Consider the following 16,571-nt stretch of genomic DNA (forward strand, 5'->3'; position numbering starts at 1 on the left):
GCTCACTACTAGGGGTGTATACAAATTTGTGCACAAAATTTGAGAGAAATAAGCAATTTTGAGGATGGAACATTTCTGGAATATCTTATTTCAGCTCATGAAACATGGGACCAACACTTTATATGTTGAGTTCATATTTTTGTTCTGTATAAGTAACATAAATAAATCCCTAGCAAAATCCGTCAGTTTAATAAGCACGGCTGCATCTCAATCCACCTATATCAACCTTTCGCATCTGCTGTGGAAGGTGGCCGAGCTACAGAGGTGTTTGTCAGACCATGAGACATCCTAAAAACGGTGGTGTTCTCTCCACGACAAGTGTCACGGGACTCGTCTGAAGGTAACTTATACAAACGAATGGTAGTACAGTGCTTCAGAAAGTATTCAGACCACTTAAGTTTTTCCACATTACAGCCTTATTCTAATATTATTTTTCTTTATTCCCTCGTCAAACTACACACAACACCCTATAATTTCAAAGCGAAAACAAGTTAAGAAAGTTTTGCAAATGTAATAAAAATAAAACACAGAAATACCTTATTTACATAAGTATTCAGACCCTTTGCTATGAGACTCGAAATTGAGCTCAGGTGCATCCTGTTTCCATTGATCATCCTTGAGATGTTTCTACAACTTGATTGGAGTCCACCTGTGATAAATTCAATTGATTGGCCATGATTTGGAAAGGCACACACCTGTCTATATAAGGTCTCACAGTTGACAGTAAATGTCAGAGCAAAAACCAAGCCATGAGGTCGAAGGAATTGTCTGTAGAGCTCCGAGACAGGATTGTGTCGAGGCACAGATGTGGGAAAGGGTACCAAAAACATTTCTGCAGCATTGAAGGTCCCCAAGTGGCCTCCATTATTCTTAAAGGGAAGAAGTTTGGAACCACCAAGGCTCTTCCTAGAGCTGGCTGCCCGGCCAAACTGAGCAATCGGGGGAGAAGGGTCTTGGTCAGGGAGGTGACCAAGAACCCGATGGTCACTGACAGAGCTCCAGAGTTCCTCTATGGTAGAGTGACCAGACGGAAGCCACTCCTCAGTAAAAAGGCACATGCCAGCCCACTTGGAGTTAGCCAAAAGTCACCTAAAGACCATCAGACCATGAGAAACAAGATTCTCTGGTCTGATTGATACCAAGATTGAACTTTTTGGTCTGAATGCCAAGCATCACGTCTGGACAAAACCTGGCAGCCATCCCTACAGTGAATCACGGTGGTTGCAGCATCATGCTGTGGGGATGTTTTTCAGCGGCAGGGACTGGAAGACCAGTCAGGATCGAGGGAAAGATGAACCTGCTCCAGAGTGCTCAGGACCTCAGACTGGGGTGAAGGTTCACCTTCCATCAGGACAACGACCCTAAGCACACAGCCAAGACATTGCAGGAGTGGCTTCGGGACAAGTCTCTGAATTTCCTGAATTTTCCAGACTTGAACCCGATCAAACATCTCTGGAGAGACCTGAAAATAGCTGTGTAGAGACACTCCCCATCCAACCTGACAGAGCTGGAGAGGATCTGCAGAGAAAAATGGGAGAAATTCCCCAAATACAGGTGTGCCAAGATTGTAGCGTCATACCCAAGAAGACTCGAGGCTGTAATCGCTACCAAAGGTGCTTCAACAAAGTACTGAGAAAAGGGTCTGAATAATTATGGAAATGTTTTTATTTTTTTCATAAATTTGCAAACATTTCTAAAAACCTGTTTTAGCTTCGTCATTATGGGGTATTGTGTGTAGATTAAGGGACATTTTTTAATCAATTTTAGAATAAAACTGTTACGTAACAACGTGGAAAAAGTCAAGGGCTCTGAATACTTCCCGAATGCACTGTATATGGGTAGTTTTGTGCAAACAAACAAAGGGGTTAAATATGTGTCCAAAGAAAATACAATATTTCCTGAGCTCTTATACCTCATTGATATAGGACACTTCAAGACCTTATGTATTATTGTTTGCCATTTATGAATGTGTTATTCAATGTGTTTCTATGGTTTATAAGAGTAAAGACAAAATTCAACCTTTTATCAAATAAATCTCAACCAATTGACTCACGACCACTATATGATACGTAGAGTCTTGAAGACCAGAGCATCACTCATTTAGTACAAATTCTGATTATGTGTCTTTGGCTTGTATGTGAAAATGAGTACAATCTGTGCATCAATTAAAATGTTCAAAATGCAGATGTGGGTGTGATTGTGCCTGTGTTTGTCATAGCAGTCTATAATTACAGAAATAGGGACTCACACACCCATCTGTCGCATGATAGGAAAAATACTTATCTGAAATCTACCAAATCAATTACACTGGTGACAGTAACTCTTGTTGGTGGTACTCTATTAGTGAGGGCAGTCTACCACAAACACGATTTGTTCGACATGGTTGGAGCAATGCCTGTTGCCAAAGTGTAACATTGGAGTTGAAAGACAAGGGTTGGACCCTGCCGTCCCTTTTTTGCATTACGAAGGTGCCCCCAGCGACTAGCAGTGTTGTGGTTACTGCTGCACAGTGCGGGGGACTGAGTTTGTACGGTTGATTAGCACCCCATTGTCTAATCAGGCTGAAGACTACAAACAAATTGGGAAACTGGGGATTGGTACCACCGTCATCCTTTTCATGAGACTAATGTCTGTAGTCTTGACAACATCTCATAACATGTGCTGTTGAAAAAGTTAGTGTTTTGAATGGATGAAGGGAACCCTGCATTATTATTACTACTACTACTATTATTATGTGACATTCCAATATTGACACTGGATATTACATTTTGGGATTATCCCAATAATGGAAAATGTAGCTATTTAGAAGTATGAAATATATACCTAAACTGCGCAATTACTTTTTTGTTTACTATTAGCAATCCTATGCGGAAGGAACCAAGATCACTTGTGCCTTTATCACCTGCGCACGGCACTAAACAGCTGAATGACTTGTCAGCGCTCTAGGCCAACAACCTTCATAAACGATTAGCAAACCTAATTAACAACCTGACAGTAGGCGATGTAATCGCAGATGTGTCTCTCAGATGCTTTTGAAGCTTGTTCACTATGCTTATTTTAGTTAGTTCATTGTAAACATAAACATTCACCCAATCAGATCATATAAAATTGTGTAACATATTGTCCAAACTCAACCACAGCAATGTGTGGTTCGTTGACAAGTATTCGCTCATTACGTGGGTGGCTGGGTAGTCACAACATTGCCTAATCTCCAAAGCTTTTGACAGGGTTCCGACCACGGCGTAATAATTTAATTCGTACAAATAAGACAATGTGGTAAAACATCCATCCATGCATTGGATAACAACACATACCTTCCTCATTCCACATTCGACACTTGTTCGTTCGCTGGATAGATCACTGGCTGGCCAACTAACGCGTTAGCTAGCAAGCAAACTGGTAGAGCTAGCTGGCGCAGACGAGACAATTGAATTACAACAGAACTTGCTGACAAACCACTTTGCAGGCTAATTTTTGCCATCATTTGCAAGTAGCAAGCTAGGAGCCTTCAATAACTCATACAATAGTTACATAGTAGCTGTTCTATACTGGCAATTAGCTAGCTAATATTGCAAGCAACGCACCTTGCTCTTCACCTCCACGGAGCTCAGAGTTCGGTTGCTCGGCACTCGGTGGTGCTTGTTCATCTTTCGCTAGCAGGACCGCCACAGCAGCACACACTTGCCCTCGCGGGGCTGCCCTCGTCTCCTTCGCACTCCCCTATATCCCAAATGATATCAACACAGGTATTCCAGTTATCTGTGTGTCCTCATAAGACACTTTAATTCCCTCGTTTGCGTTGTCCTCCTCCGAGAATGCGACAACGCCAGCCAACCAACCTGCTGTAATTTATCTTCTCATACTCGCCACATCGCCAGCTAACCACTTCATTGTCCTGTGTGACGCTTTCACGCACCCAGGAAACTGCACTCGTTCCCAACAGGCGCGTTCCCGCTAGTAAGAATCAAGTACAACTTATCTTGATCACTTTTTACCTGTAAAAATGTATTAGCTTATATGACGTAACCAAAAAGTAAATCAATGTTTGTCTCTTGTCCACATAATAAAATAATCTTGTCTAACTGTTTTTCTGTTTGTCTGCATGTCCTAAATTGTGAATAAATGCCTCAAGTGTATTTTATAATGGTAAAGTGTTTTTAGTACAAACAAAATAGCCCTAAGAACAACAGGTGATATATTTATGTCTATAAAGTAAATCAAAGATAAACATTCACAAATTCACCTTGGCCAAGGTGAGTTTGCTCCACTCCTTTCCCAAACTCCTAACTGTTTGTATCTTATGAAATTGCGATATCTTGTGGCCATCTGGTGTTAGCGCAGACAATTGTCATCAAAAGATTAAATTCAGCTATTTCAAATTTACGTACAGTATGAAGCATCACAGAATATGTATGGTTTATCTATTTAATGTCTTCAAATACTGTGATTTGAGATATAATATCACATCTAACTAACATAATGTATTTATTGTTCCCTTCAACCCACTTACTGCAATATGTTTCCATTTACCCCTGTTACAGTATTTCATTGGATTCTCTATCAAATATGGTGTGCTCCACTGCCCCTGTCCCAAGATTCACAAGAAATTGGACAACTGTCATGATGATGAGACAATCGAGCCATTAATATGAATCCCCTATAAAGATGTAAAGCTTTGTTAGAAATGGGAAAACCATGACAGCATTAAAGAGTGACTGCTCCTAAAAAGCAACCTTTTCATTTGAAAACGGCCTGTAACCTTGATTATATGAGTCCGAAACATTTATTTTAGTGTCAAAATGTACTACAATGTGTAAATAGGAACATTTTGGTCATAAAGTAACTGAGATTTGCAAGATGACAGGAAAAAATGGTATGTCATGCAATGAAGGGTACCATAACAGTTTTCCTTGGGTTGCGTTTGTGATGAGTTCATTGCGTTCAAGACAACTGGGAACTCAGATAAACCGAAGTCAAGTCATGACGTCAGTGATCTTCATGTCGGAAAGTCCGAGCTCTAGAAAGAGGCCAGATTTCCCAAATTGTAATTCTGAGTACGATGACATTCAAAATGATTTTTCCCAGTCACAGTTAGTTTTTTTTTGAGTTCCCAGTTGTCCTGAACTCAAGGAAGTCAGAGATTTCCGAGTTCCCGGTTGTTTTGAACGCGGCATTATTTCAATTCTGCCCACATGTCCACAGCTGGCAGGCAGCGCCCAATAAATCAGCAATTCTGAGCGCAGCTGCATACGACCCAGATCGTAATGCCCATGATCATTTGGTTTGACATTTGATATAGTCAGGGACCATCAGTAGCATAAATTACACAATATGCATGGGCCAATATGAAAAAATGTCAATAGTTCCACATTTCAATGACTTAAAAACCTCAAACCAATTTTAAATTGTAGAAATGCATATACAAATATAGAAATCAGTTAATGCGACAACTAAAAGATATACAACATGAAAACATGGATTTTAACATACTTAATTACAATTTTTTGGAAGGAAAACTACACTCTACAACAATTTAAAAGATTTTAGTGAGGTACAGTTCATATAAGGAAATCAATCAATTGAAATTAATTCATTAGGTCCTAATCTATGGATTTCACATGACTGGGAATACAGATAACTTTTTAAAATGTAGGGGTCGTGGATCTTAACACCAGTCAGTATTTGGTGTAACCATTTGCCTCATGCGGCGCGACACATGTCCTTCGCATTGAGTTGATCAGGCTGTTGATTGGGGCCTGTGGAATGTTGTCCCAATCCTCTTCAATGGCTGTGCGAAGTTGCTGGATATTGGCGGGAACTGGAACATGCTGTCGTACACGTCAATCCAGAGCTTCCCAAACATGCTCAATGGGTGAATATGCAGGCCATGGAAGAACCGGGACAATTTCAGCTTCCAGGAATTGTGTACAGATCCTTGCGACATGGGGCTGTGCATTATTATGCTGAAACATGAGGTGATGCAACTGTGTTCGTTGTCCGTAGCTTACGCCTGCCCATACCATAACCCCACCTCCACCATGGCGCACTCTGTTCACAACGTTGACATCCGCAAACTGCTCGCCCTATACGCTGTCTGCCATCTGCCCGGTACAGTTGATCCTGGGATTCATCCGTGAATAGCACACTTCTCCAGTGTGCCAGTGGCCATCGAAGGTGAACATTTACCCACTGAAATCGGTTATGACGCCGAACTGCAGTCAGGTCAAGATCCTGGTGAGGACAACGAGCAGGCAGATGAGTCTACTGCCAAATTCTCTAAAACGACATTGGCGGCGGCTTATGGTAGAGAAATGAGCATTCCTGGGGGACATTCCTGCAGTCAACATGTCAATTGCACACTCACTCAAAACTTGAGACATCTGTGACATTGTGTTGTGTGACAAAACGGCACGTTTTAGAGTGGCATTTATTTGTCCCCAGCACAAAGCACACCTGTGTAATGATCATGCAGTTTATTTATTTTTTGTTGATATGCCACACCTGTCAGGTGGATAGGTTATCTTGGCAAAGGAGAAATTCTCAGTAACAGGGATGTGAAAAAATGTATACACAAAATTTGAGACAAATAAGATTTTTGTGCATATGGAAAAGGGATATTTTATTTCAGCTCATGAAACATGGGACCAACACTTTACATTCTGTGTTTTTATATTTTTGTCAAGTCTATTTCACTCATATTGTAATTAATTATAGGTCAAATTTCATAGAAATCTGGAAAGATTGGACAGTTACTTTAAATATCGACTTTACTGTTCTAATTACGTTAGTAGCCAGTTTATAACAGCATGAAGGCAACCTCAGATGTTTGTGGTACACGGCTAATATTCCACGTCTAATGGCTGTATCCAGGCACTCCGCGTATTGCATAAGAACAACCCTTAACCGTGGTATATTTGCCATACACCACACCTCCTCGGGCCTTATTGCTTAATTATACCAGGTAATTTAATGCTTAAAAACAGAAGATTATGAATAAGATATTTGGCTACAGAAGTGACATTTCTTACCGATCTCTACAGCTTCCGTTCAAAAACAAATCCTTTGAAATGACATCAAAATATAGTGGAGTTACTGGCTAGCTACAAGTGGCTAGCTTAGCTAACGAACAAGCTAAATCGGGGCGGGCATGACCAGGATGACACATCGATGAACCCCCACAGATTTGAAAACTGGGAAAAGGTGGAGTTGGACTGTTTTTCGTGCCCAAAGTCGACCGTTAAAGCTTATTTCCTGCAATTCTACACATTTTACTATTGTTTATAACGTATTTTTTATCTTAAAGAAATCGACCTGTTCTGAATATTGGGGGTACATGTCCCCCCATCCCCTGTGGCATTTTTGCCCTATGCTTTAACGTCAAAAATACCTCTGCTGACTGTCCCTAACCTTTGATGCACTTGTCTCAATGCTTGCAGTGCTGTCTAACACTAGAGACATTACAGAGACAAAAGCTAGTCTCTAACTCCAGGGGGCGCCAGTCATAGCTCCATTTCCTCACCACCTTACTCCCTTCCCCTCCCCCTCCCTCCCAGTCTCCCTTCCGTTCTCTGCTCCCCCTTCACTCCCATTCTCCCCTCCCTCTCTTTTTCTCCCTCCCTCCCTCTTCATTCCTCACCTTCCTTCTCGCCTGTCTCCCTCCCTTTCTCACACCCTTCCCTTCCCCCCTCGCCTGCCTGTCTGCCTCCCTTTCTCCCTTCCCCTCTCTCGTTTAGTCTCCCTTCCTCCCCCCTCTCTCGCTCAGTCTCCCTTCCCCCTCAATCTGCTTAGCGCTCCTGCTGCTCACAGCACTGCAGATGAGGCCTCCACGTCCCCCAGTCTGCTAGGCCTCTCTTCCAGCCTCCCCCGCCTCACTTCAGCCTCCCCCTGCCACTCCCTCCCTCCCTCACTGCTGCTCCTCATACCAGCATAGCAACACTGAGGAAGCCAGCAAGGGAGAGGGTGCTCTCTCTCTTTAGAGGGGCAATTTCACTCCATTTTATATCCTTCCTACCAGGAGGCAAGTGACTGTCAGCCTATCTATGGTATGGAACATAAGCACAATACACCCCCGCATTTGTAACATAATGATTTCCTCATATTTAAATGATCACGACAACACAATCAAACAAAGGTAGTCAATAGGATTCAGTCACTGTGTTTTGGTTTGGCACCTGATTGATACACATAGGAGTAGATGGTGCGCCTCAGCAATGGGTTAGCCTAATACATGCATTCTCTTCTGAGCCCAACTGTTGACTTCTCATCAACATCTCACCAATTTGTGCATTTAGTTCAGATACATCATTCTCCAGTCACTTTCACAGACTAGCATAGCTCACATAGCCAACATGTGGATTCTGTTCCAGGTGAAATAAAACAATTCACAAAGCATTGGAACCCCATATATTACACACCTAAACCTTGTTTAAGATTCTCTATAAATACCTGTGATAACAGGATGTCACCACCAGTGACTGTCCTGCTTGTGGGTTTCATTTGGAACACCTAACTTGTGGTGCTTCTTCTTGAAACAGAAAATAGTCTCCGTAAAGGGGTGTGTCACATGAAAGAGAATAAGACAAAGGAAATGGGGGGGGGGGCAAGATTAGGAGAACTGTGAGAAGCACAATATAGCACTTTATTGTTCATAAGTGAAAAATGTAAAACAAAAACAAATACACAAATTGAAGATCACAAATTAAAACCCACAGAAAAGTAATTAATAGCAAATGCTCTCTCAGTTTCACAGGCGACAGCAAACATCCATTCTCGGGGGGGAAAATAAGTAAAAGGTAGGTACATGAAAAGAGACAAAGCAAGTACAATCTAGACTACAAACACAGGGCTACAGAGAACAGTTGAAATGCCCCTTTACTCTAACCAAATGGGAGGATAAAGATATGAGAAACAGTTTTTTCAATAGAACCAAAGTTATTACTGCAAATAAAAAAGTACAATCAATCAATCGTCAGCAAAGAACGAAAAACTAAAGCAATCGATTATGTTCATTTAAATTTGCATTTATATATAGATATATTATTTAGCAAAAATGTAATGGTTTTATTAAAAAAATAAACAAAAACATACAGAAAATACCAGCCACCAAAGCGACATCTATCGTCTAGCGAACCAATGTAGAACATACGAGGCTAGCTTGTATACAGAAAGAATAGCTAATATTGTATGAGTAGATCTACAGCAACTTCTCTCCAAACATGTCTAAAAGACTGTACAAATATACATGAGCTATTCCTGCATGACTACATGAAACATTTGGGATAGTCTAGTTTTACTTCAAACCTAGTAACTCGTAATGACTCAAATGTTTTTGCCACACTGTAACTTGTGGCCAATTGGACAAGAATAAGTACTTATTTGAATTTTGTAGTAAAGTAAATAGAAGGCAACCCATTTCCTATCGTTTGGTGCATCTTCAGTGTTTTCTTTTTTTTCCCCCTGGAGGAAAAGTTTAATCTTTGTTCACAAATCTTATGTCACTCCTAACTACTTCTCACTGCAGAGCAGCTTCAATTGGCTTTTGACTTGACCAAACGCCATTGGATGGCTTGTTGAAGTGAAAAGGGAAGCTCTCCTTAACACTCTCCCCTTGTTGTCCCTCATGTCACCATTGACCATTTCCAGCTCTAGAGTTCTGGTGAGGCAGAGTTGTTGGCATGGATCAAATGTTAGTAACTTATCTGTGTGCGTGTTATTTGTTTATGTGTGCGTGTCCATTAGTCAGACCTGCTGCTTGCCGAGTTGGACACTTGTTTTTCCACTTTCCGAGTGTCCCAGTTTGGCAATAGCTTCCTTCCCTTTAACCGGTCTCTCCGGCAACGCCGAGGAGCCATATCCATTCTCAACATGACCCTCTTCTTCCTCCTCATCCTCCTCTAACCCATCCTCCATACCCTCTAGGTCTGAGCTGGAGTGGGCTCCTGTCCCTGACACCTCTCCCTCTGTAGCCAGCCTGTCATTACCCGTGGAATTCAGTTCTACTACTCCAGTTTCATCATCCTCTTCGTCACCATCATCCATTTCATCCTCATTGCTGTCTGAGTCAATAGCGATGGGCTCTGAGAGATACTGTGGCCCTCTCTGTTTTAAGGTGCTTTTGATTATCTTGTTTTGGTCACTCTTGGCACCACCGTTGGGCTGGGTGGTGGCACTGGCCCCACTGTCAGACCCTGCTGGCGTACCCTCCTGGAGTGTAGTACCATCGTTATCCGCAGCTCTCTCTACGCGCAGGATGGCCTGCTCAGACCGCCCAATACACGTCCTAGACGTCCGCCTCTCTAATGCCTCTCCACTTTCTTTGCCCTCAGACAAGCACTCAGGGTCAAAGGTCAGTTCGTGGCTGAGCCGACTGACCTCCCGCATGTTGAAGCCGAGCAACACCTTGGCCTTCTGGGTCTCACAGTCCCGCGTGCATATCCTCCTGCGGTTGGTGAAGTGGCTGGAGATGTCAGACTTCCACAACCACAGACTGGCGGCTAGCTTCTCCACCTCCCTACGCATTGGGTAGGGTTCACGGTTAAAGTACTGCGTCAGGAAGGCTTTCCGCGCCTCGTACGACTCATCCTCGTGGCCTTTGGGGTCAAGGACCAGGTTGACAGGATCGTCTGGGTTCTCTACAAAAGCCGCAGAGCCCTCATGCTCTCCAGGCAGCAGCTTACGGCGCTTTGGGTCGTTAGGGTCACAGTTCTCAAAGCCAGCCCGTTTGAGGGCAGTGCCCTGAGCCTGGGAGACCCTGGGAGAGGGTGCAGGCCTGTTGTCTTGCCCGTTCTGGGTCTTTCCCACACCACGGCAGTGCACCAGGTGCAGTGTGATGGTGGAGGCAGTCATGTTGCTTGTGTACACACCCAAGCAGTGGATACATTTGTAGGTGAGTTTTTTCTCCACTGGGTGCACTGTTTGGATAACCTGGTGCCTCTCTCTCAAGTGGTGTGCCAGTGCATCAGAGATGGGGCCCTTGAGGATGGAGAAGCACAGCGGGCACAGAGTCTTGCCCACGTCTTTCTTGTATGGCACGGCCGCCTGAGGTGCACTCTTGGGAGGCGAACCATCTTCGGATTCAGAGGGCATCTTTGGGGGTTGGCTGGGCACTGTCCTCTTGCCAGTTTGTGTGGAAGAGGAGGCACTCTGGGCATGGAAGGCCACTGACTCCTCTGGTGCGTCTCTCATGTTGTAGGTGGTGACAATCAGCTGGACATTCTTGGGGTTGCCCTGCTGCAGAGTGAGGTCAAAAGTCAGAGGGGAGTCAGTGCGCGGCCCCACCGTCTCGTCCGGGTGGGACTGTCGCATGTGTGCCACAATTTTCTCCACGTCGTTGAAGGTGGCGCGGCAGTGCGGGCAGGACAGGCCGTGGATCAGCATGTGGTTGAGGAGTGTGTCGCTGGGCAGGTAGCGGTTGCAGTACAGACACTTGCTGGTGAAGTTGTGGATCTTCATGATGTAGTTGGCTACTGCAGGGACCTTCTCCGCCTTGTGCTCCTTCTCAAAGTGCGAGCTGTACACATTCTCAGGGAACAGCTCGTTGCAGATAGTGCAGATCTTCCACTTCTGGGTGTAAGACGTGCCCAGGACTGAAGTGCCTCCCTTCCCCTTGGCCGTGACTGAGGCCACCGTGGTGGCAGCTGCCTGGACCCGGGAGTTCAGCTGGGTGGGCTTGAGTGTAGACGAGGAGGAACTCACCACTATGGGGCTCCGCAAGCCACCAGGGAGGTTCTGTTTGGCAGCCTGCGAATGCTGGGGCACAGAGACCTGTGCGTTGCCGGGTAGAGTGATTCTCACCTGCTGCCCGCCTATAGAGAAGGACTGAGTTGTCCCGCTCTTTAACCCAAAAGCCCCCTGCTTCAGGTGAGACCCAGACAGGAGTCCCGTTGAGCTTAGGCCTGACTTTGGGATGACGATCCTGCTGAGCTGCTGGGTGGGAAGGGAGCGGACTCCCCCCACTATGGTGGTCACCAGCTGACCTTTGGGTCCTACACCAATGACCGTCTTTTCCCCCGGCTTGGGGGATACCATGATGACAGGCTTGACCCGTGGCACCACCACGTTTGTGTGACCAATCATGGCAGTCACCTGGTAACCAATGCGCTCGTGGTCCTCAATAACATGCTGCACGAGTGCCTCATAGGTGCGTAGCACAAAGAGGCAGCGCTTGCAGTGGATGGTGTTGCTGTTAGCATTGACATTGGTGTTGCTGCTGCTGTCTGTGTTCCCTGTGCCCGCACCTGCTGCAGCACCGTTAGGTGTGGTCTTTTCCCCAGGCTTAATCAGGTAGGGTGCGGCCACATGCTGAAAGTGTTCTCTGTAGATGTGCTTGCGCACCACGTTGTAAAGCGGGTCCCTGTAGGTACACTTCTTGCAGTAGTACACCGCCTGCTCGATGCTCTCTCCAGGCCTCTTGCCCAGCTGCATGCCATCCTTCAGCCCCTGCATGCCTCCGGGGCCCTGTCGCACCACGTTGTTGGGCATGTGGAACAGCTTGATGTGCGTCTCCAGGGTCTTCTTGTTCCCATTGTAGGTGCAGTAGGGGCAGTTAAGCAGGATGCGGCTCTCGAAGTCCTCACTGTGGACATTGCGGAAGTGGCTCTTGTACGCTGAGAAGAACTTGGAGGAGAAGGGGCAGCCGGAACAACAGAAAGGCTTTGATCTGTAGTCCTGGGAAACAAGGGGAAAATAAGACGACAGCGGCAAGTCAGTTGTTGATGTTTATCAAATGTAAATACATAATTTATTGAAAATAAGCAGACACAATAACAATACAATGAACAGTGGGTTCCAGTGAGCCACTCACCTGGGCTTTGGTCAGTGAAGGATCCCACATACACACATCATCCCAGGTGGTGTGCTTGATGTAGAACTCATTAGGGACATAGTCTTTGTAGTCCTAAGGGGAGAGAATTACAATCACAATTAATATATACATCAATAAAAATCAAGTCAGATAGAGGTGATTTGCTAGGACGGGTTATAAAGGCCACAACCTTTGGGAATGTTATTATGGTTGTGGACTGGGTTTAATATAACATCAAACTGACAAAGTGATGGACATCATAAACATGAGAAATTTGACAACTCCTGTGTTGATGGCTGAAACAATGACTGATTGTTTAATGAGCTATTACTTCTTCATGTTTGAAAAACCAGTATGGTCAAAGGAATGATGCTCATTCACAGATAATAGAACTCCATGTGCTGCTCACCTCAATATGGTCTTTACAAAACTCCAGGCCGATGTCTCCCAGAACCCGCTTGACATTTCTTCTGGCTTTCCGTAAGCTGCCCAGGTTGTTGACCGGGAGCTGGAACATACTGGCCACTTGGAGAAGGGAGGGACACAGGTGTGACTAATAGGTGAGGTCAGGTAGGTCAACATATGTACTAAGCATTGTTGTAGAGAGCAGAGTTCCGCAGACCCAACACAAAAACCTTAGTGTTATCCTGGGTGACCGAAACACCCCCCCCCCCCCCCAAGAATTACACTCGAGTCACATTAACATAATCACTGGAGTGACTAGTGCATCTATGGGGGGGAAAAGGCCACAAGAGAACCAGCTGTCTGTCAGTCACCTTTCCTCATAAAACCATCAATGGTTTTCCTCAGCAGCATTACTCATCATGTCTATCCATAATGACCCTACCACCATCTTTATGTCTGTCTGGACTGATTGGTTTGTTTTATATTCCAGTCAACGCTAAACAATCAAAACACTGCAGAATGGATTCTCTACTCAGGTCAAAGGTCAGATAGGACTAGATGCTTTAGTGACAAGCAGCATGAGACCAAACACTCTTCCCCTATCCAGTGATGTCATAGCTCTAGTTGTATGTTCCAGAAGATGCAACTATGGTACAGTGCTGCTGAGCTGAATGCTGTCTGGCTGGCTGTCTGTCTGCCTTGCTGGTTGGGCTTACTCCCTCCTCTGCTTTCTCCCATCGCTTGTAGATGGCGCTAGAGGACAGCTCCGCCTCCATTATGTAAGGCTTCCATTGCTCTGCCTGCCCCCTTTTTGCAGCCTCTCTGCAATCACGGAATGGCGCCTCCTATTGAGTCAGCAGCAGAGCCCAACATTTACAATATGTCTGCAGTGTATTTTTTGGGGGGGAGGGGAGTGGGGGCTGGGTGGGTAGCTGGCAGAGAATAGCCACTCTCTACAGCTGAGGCGAGAGGAAGAGGAGGAGAGGAAGAGGAGGATAGCACAAAAGGAGATAGGCCTAATGGGTAAAATATAGACTATCTAAAAAAAAATCTTTCAGTGTGTTCTGTCCTCAAAGCAACAATGACGACATTCCCTCTGGTCACCATAAGATCCTCCAAACTCACATTGTTTACAAAAATAAAAGTTGATTGTATCAGTCATACCCTCTTTTAGCAAATTGTTACCTATGACCATACACACACCAAAAGGAAGGGAGTTGGCATTTAAGTAGAACACCTATCTAAATGACCAAAAGGTTCAATCAGGATCACCACATTGTTTCTCCTGATGGCCCTCACACAGGAACCATGGGAACATATGGTTAAATCAACAGAGTACCAGTATAAAACCAACCTCGAAGACTATGTTGACACCTTGTAAAAGTTGCTGGCAACATATCAGATAGCCATTATGATAATTGTGAGGTGAATAACGTGAGGTGAGACTACTTAGCCATCTGACGTCACTTGTGTTACAACATTCAAAATCAAATGTGCGACCTGCAGATCACAACTCCTTGTCACCTATACACACGCTGTAGGCAAGTTGCTGAATGAGTCTGACTAACGTACCAGTTAGCTGCCAGCTAGATTATAACACCGGGTTCAGTTATATTTTAAATAATGGGGGAAAAATACCATTACATTTGATAAAGGTCAAATGTGTCTATTAACTAGGAGAGTGACGTTAGAGTAGGTTACGAGCTATCGTCTCCCTCCTTCAATTTGGCTAAATGATGGCTTTGATTGAAGTCAATGATGAATATCGTATATGGGTGGCTATCTGGTCGACCAATGAAAGAGGATACAATTATTTCTTACACGATTAGCTATTACGTGAATCATACCTCATGGTTCTACACCTTAATAACGTCTGACTTGGTAATACTGTTACCAGAACGATAGCTGATTGCTTCCTCTCAGTAGCTAATCACCCACCACAAAGGGAAGCGCAAGTAAAACACAGTGAGCTAGCAGCTGCTACATGAGTACTAGAAAGGAGCCCCGCACGAGCTCTTCAGTAGGTGCTGATTTTGAGCGCTACTCGGTGCCCAAGTTTAGCTGGCCAAAAGTGGCACTATGTCACCGACAACTTACGATATACGGTATCATAACACTCCACGTAATACTGTTTAATTTGTTATCATCAATACATAAAGCTTAAGTCTACATTGTTCGCCGACCTTAGCGAGGAACGAATAGCGGCAACGCATCATCGTAGTTAACCCTCCTAGCTAGCGAGGTTGTATGAAAAGCGGAGTGTGACGAGTTTACCTGGTTTGAAATACGGTGGTCCCGTTGGTGTAAATGATTTCAATTACGAGAAACGGTGAGACAAATCGTTGGGCACTCTCACGTCCCCTCCTATTCCTCCAAATAAGCAGCTGGGAAAACCGCCTTGCCGTCTACTCTCCAAGCGGTCACACCACACCGTGAGTGAGCTCGACTCCTCTCACTATCCGACACAGAGTATCCTTCTCGGATGCCGGGGATGAAGTGCCGCTGGAACTCATTTAGCTAGATAAACATCGAAAATGCCCATTGCAGGAAAAGATAAAGTAGCGTTGTTTTAAATATTACGACGTAGTTACCCCTCATCCAAAACGGTGTAAACTCTGTGACTGTTTACTGATAATAATGCATACCCATCTCTTCCCTATAAAGACAATACACCCATCCTAGACTATAAACTGCCCTATCCAAAATGGCGCAATTGAAAGGGCGGAAGTGACATATGTTTGATTAGCATAAAAAGCTAATTGTGATATCAAAATGAGTCGAGACTTATAAAACTAAATTACTGTGTGGTAATCAAGTCTCTCTTACCGTGCAAGACAGGCCTCAGATTTTGGCCTCGGTCGTTCTTCAACGTCTGTCAAATTCTATGCCTGGGGGATTGGGGTAAACAAGCTCGATCTGCAATTACCAGATTGAACCAACAGGAGGCGCCCTCTAGTTGAGCGTGAACGCATGCGTTAGGACTAGCTACAACTGGCGCCCTCCCCTGCAGAGGGTCGGATGTATACAGTGCCTCAGTACTAACACAGTGCCTTTGCACTTGCCCAATGTCAGAGTGCTATGAGAACAGTAGGTGGCGCTGTTCTATGCTGGCACTTAACTCACCGGGACTACTTTCCTTAGAGACTGGGCAGCTACCAAGCCTGAGAGCATATTGTTCTCTGTCCATTTTAGCATGGGCCCCTTGGCGAGATTGGGGTGGGGGTGGATGGAGAGACCTCATCATGTGAATACTGGATTTCAATTGATGGGTGATAGCATGACATGGATAGTATAACATGGCCTCCTTGGAGGTCTCTCAGCTCTTTGCTGTGCATGGCTTGTCTTCCAAGTAGAGGTATTCTCG

General features: G+C 44.7%; 2 protein-coding genes across 4 annotated transcripts in view; both read right to left on the reverse strand.

The window, feature by feature from the left end:
• The window catches only part of LOC139557256 (partitioning defective 6 homolog beta-like), a 38,444-nt gene extending 34,496 nt beyond the window's left edge, over positions 1 to 3,948 (reverse strand). Inside the window, exon 1 of one of the 2 annotated variants that reach the window (XM_071371812.1) lies at positions 3,585 to 3,948. In XM_071371812.1, the coding sequence (XP_071227913.1) occupies positions 3,585 to 3,647 (63 nt within the window). In that variant the 5' untranslated portion in view covers positions 3,648 to 3,948. Of the gene's footprint in view, positions 1 to 3,314; positions 3,562 to 3,584 lie in introns of those variants that run through there. The other variant, XM_071371813.1, reaches the window with a different exon arrangement.
• Positions 3,949 to 8,605: 4,657 nt separating this feature from the next.
• adnpb (activity-dependent neuroprotector homeobox b) lies at positions 8,606 to 16,125 on the reverse strand. Of its 2 annotated transcripts, none has more exons than XM_071371822.1 (4): positions 16,034 to 16,125; positions 13,212 to 13,327; positions 12,803 to 12,895; positions 8,606 to 12,666 (listed from the first exon to the last, which is right to left on the reverse strand). In XM_071371822.1, exons 2-4 carry the CDS (start codon positions 13,317 to 13,319, stop codon positions 9,739 to 9,741), a joined length of 3,129 nt encoding a protein of 1,042 aa, XP_071227923.1. In that variant the 5' UTR covers positions 13,320 to 13,327; positions 16,034 to 16,125; the 3' UTR covers positions 8,606 to 9,738. The 2 variants fall into 2 exon arrangements, with proteins under 2 accessions (XP_071227923.1, XP_071227922.1); XM_071371821.1 differs by lacking the exon at positions 16,034 to 16,125 and adding an exon at positions 15,482 to 15,911.
• Between the last annotated feature and the right edge of the window lie 446 nt (positions 16,126 to 16,571).

This window comes from Salvelinus alpinus, chromosome 28 (genome assembly GCF_045679555.1).
Source record: "Salvelinus alpinus chromosome 28, SLU_Salpinus.1, whole genome shotgun sequence".
NCBI classification, from domain to species: Eukaryota; Metazoa; Chordata; class Actinopteri; order Salmoniformes; family Salmonidae; genus Salvelinus; species Salvelinus alpinus.

Coding starts and splice junctions, on each gene's coding strand:
- adnpb (XM_071371822.1), bottom strand. CDS start 13,319: ATGTTCCAGCTCCCGGTCAACAACCTGGGCAGCTTACGGAAAGCCAGA. Junction 12,896..13,211: donor TTTGTAAAGACCATATTGAG/GTGAGCAGCACA, acceptor CTCTCCCCTTAG/GACTACAAAGACTATGTCCC. Junction 12,667..12,802: donor CTTCACTGACCAAAGCCCAG/GTGAGTGGCTCA, acceptor CTTGTTTCCCAG/GACTACAGATCAAAGCCTTT.